Here is a 2,500-nt window from a genome sequence, read left to right as displayed (position 1 = left end):
AATAAAGATATATGCCACGAAGGAAAATTAAACGAAGGAGGATCTGTGTGACCTTTCGACGTTAAACGTCCTTTACTAAGCAGAAACTTTGTGGCATATATCTTTATTTATTTATTTATTTATTTATTTATATATATATATATATATATATATATATATATATATATATATATATATATAATATATTTATATGTATAAACTTGAACCATACAAGCGCTTAATAGTAATATGACGCAAAGGTAAAATACGTAGAGTATTGTAGTCACTTGGACAGCTACCTCCCTACTACATTCTTTCCTCGACGAGGAGGAGAGAGAATGGAAATCGACTGTCTTTGTTCTCTTAGCCAAGAGAATGAATTAGTATTAGTCGATGGAGATCCTCAAGTGAGAATCGAGGAGCGAAGAGGACAGCTCAAGCTTCTTATGTTATTGGACAGAAGACTTCATGGACTTAGACTACAAGTCTTTTTCGTCGACTATCCTCTGACCAATGAATGAGAGCTCTTCTGAATCCTATCAATGAGAGCTTATCCGCTTACTCGATAAAATGTTATTGAGATCTTTGTCAATGCGAACTAACCCATTTACGTGACAAAGATTTTATTTTTTTTTTTCTTTTCTTTTTTCCGTCAATGAGGGGTTACCCACTTACTTGACAAAACGTTTAGTATCTTGTCAATGGGGGAAACCCACTTACATGACAGAAAGTAATCCAGGAATTCGAGCATACAGTCTTCCTCATTCCCGCAGAAATCGAGGAAGGGGCAGGATTCCTGGTCAGAGACTGGGCTTACGACAGGTAGGACTCTAAGGCTCTAATTTGCGTACATACGAATCATACGTCTTCCCTTCAATCAGTCAAACATCATACAAATTACATTAATTTCTCAACAAAGAAACATGTCTCGTACACCTCGTGCATACAAAGTGAGGATCTACCGAAGGTTTCAGTAGCCTCACCTTACCCCTTGCAGACAATAAACTCTGAAACTAGCCAAACTAGATTCAGACATCTTATGCAAAGAATAATCAAATTCAAATCAATCTATGATAGCGTATACCTAGCCACAAATCCAAGTCAATAAACCAAAAGACAATTAGGATACTTAAGCGGCAATGAAGTTTCAAAATCCTAAGACGGGGGTACTGAAAACAGGTGTTTACAGTACCGGCGACAGAGAAAATCTGAATAGAAAATGGGAATGGTTCCTGATACCCGCCTCCCAGCGGCGGGAATGGGTACTAACCACCTGGCCGACCACTGCGTGTGCCGGGAGTTTTGAAATTCTGTCGGACTTCGGAGAATACAGCTACATATATACGTATATATTTGACAGGTAAGTTTCGTGAACAAAAATAAGGATAGTAAATACTAATCTCGCGTCCAAGGGCACCGCCCTCCAAGTGAGAGGAGATCCCCCAAACATCAACACCACATGCCCCTTCTTCTACCTTCGTCCAATAGTAAGTGAAAGGATGAAGGAGAAGAGAAATTACCATAAAAACAAAACAAGGACATACCTTTGAAGTTCCCCTCGGTAATTCCCAAGCGTAAGCGTAATTTTCGGACGAATACATGTCTCGTTACAGGATCAATATCACTCACGTTAAAAACATCTCATACTCAAGTTAAATACATATCTCGTCCTCACGTTAAAGGGCGAAAGAATATAAATATGTTGGTATACCTTTGCCGCTGACTCTTAACACAAGAAGAAAGGCAGCTATAAAGGCTATCACAAAAAGTGGGTTTGTATATTAATTGAATTTAATATTAATATCAAACACCATATATACATGTTAATTTAAAAACAAAAATACACCAGAAAGATCCCACCGGGAAAAAAGATCAACAACCAGTCAGCCAGAGCTCACAAACACACGTCTTCATCGGAAGAAGGCCAAAAGCAAAGTGGAGTGTTTACATCCGGGCAGGCTAGCTTACCTGCCTGCCACATGGTAGTTACTACCTAAACACCTTGTTCAAGAATTTAACGGCTGTAATTCCAGCTACGCCGAAAGTAATTCCTTATGTAAAGGAACGAGGGTTTGTAAATTGTGTAGGAACAAAGGACAATTTTAAACCTTAAAAAACTTTTGAAGATACAACACAACACTGCAGGCAGGAAGCAATAAAATTCCTGTTCTTATAATTTATATTACTTCTGGTTTCAATTATGCTACACATTTAAATTTAAAAGTGGAAAACATTAGCCTACCTGTTTTTCGTGATATATGTCTGGAGTCATGGCAAGGCCAATAATGTTCTCTTTACACTGAATCAAATCCCAAAACCACGCACAGCTGCTGCTGCTGCAACAACAACTCCCCGTCATGGAACCAGAACATTCTACCCTGTGTCACCTGAAGGAAAGATAATGCAAGTCAGTTCTAACATATTGATAAAAAGCAGAAAGAAGTGTGGTAAATAAAATATGAATTTAGAACATAATGAACTACATAACAGATCACACAAAGTGTACTGTTTTATTATCAAA

At 37.9% G+C, this 2,500-nt stretch overlaps 1 protein-coding gene across 1 annotated transcript in view; it reads right to left on the bottom strand.

Moving 5' to 3' along the window:
- LOC135215380 (josephin-1-like) overlaps positions 1–2,500 on the bottom strand; it is a 315,685-nt gene that overhangs the window by 294,232 nt on the left and 18,953 nt on the right. Inside the window, exon 2 of the mRNA XM_064249959.1 lies at positions 2,222–2,366. Within this exon, the coding sequence (XP_064106029.1) occupies positions 2,222–2,338 (117 nt within the window). The 5' untranslated portion in view covers positions 2,339–2,366. The remainder of the gene's footprint in view (positions 1–2,221; positions 2,367–2,500) is intronic.

The sequence above is a fragment of the Macrobrachium nipponense genome, chromosome 5 (assembly GCF_015104395.2).
Source record: "Macrobrachium nipponense isolate FS-2020 chromosome 5, ASM1510439v2, whole genome shotgun sequence".
Lineage (NCBI taxonomy): Eukaryota > Metazoa > Arthropoda > Malacostraca > Decapoda > Palaemonidae > Macrobrachium > Macrobrachium nipponense.
The sequence above is the reverse complement of the archived record's forward strand: the minus strand, read 5'-3'. Positions and strand labels throughout refer to the sequence as shown.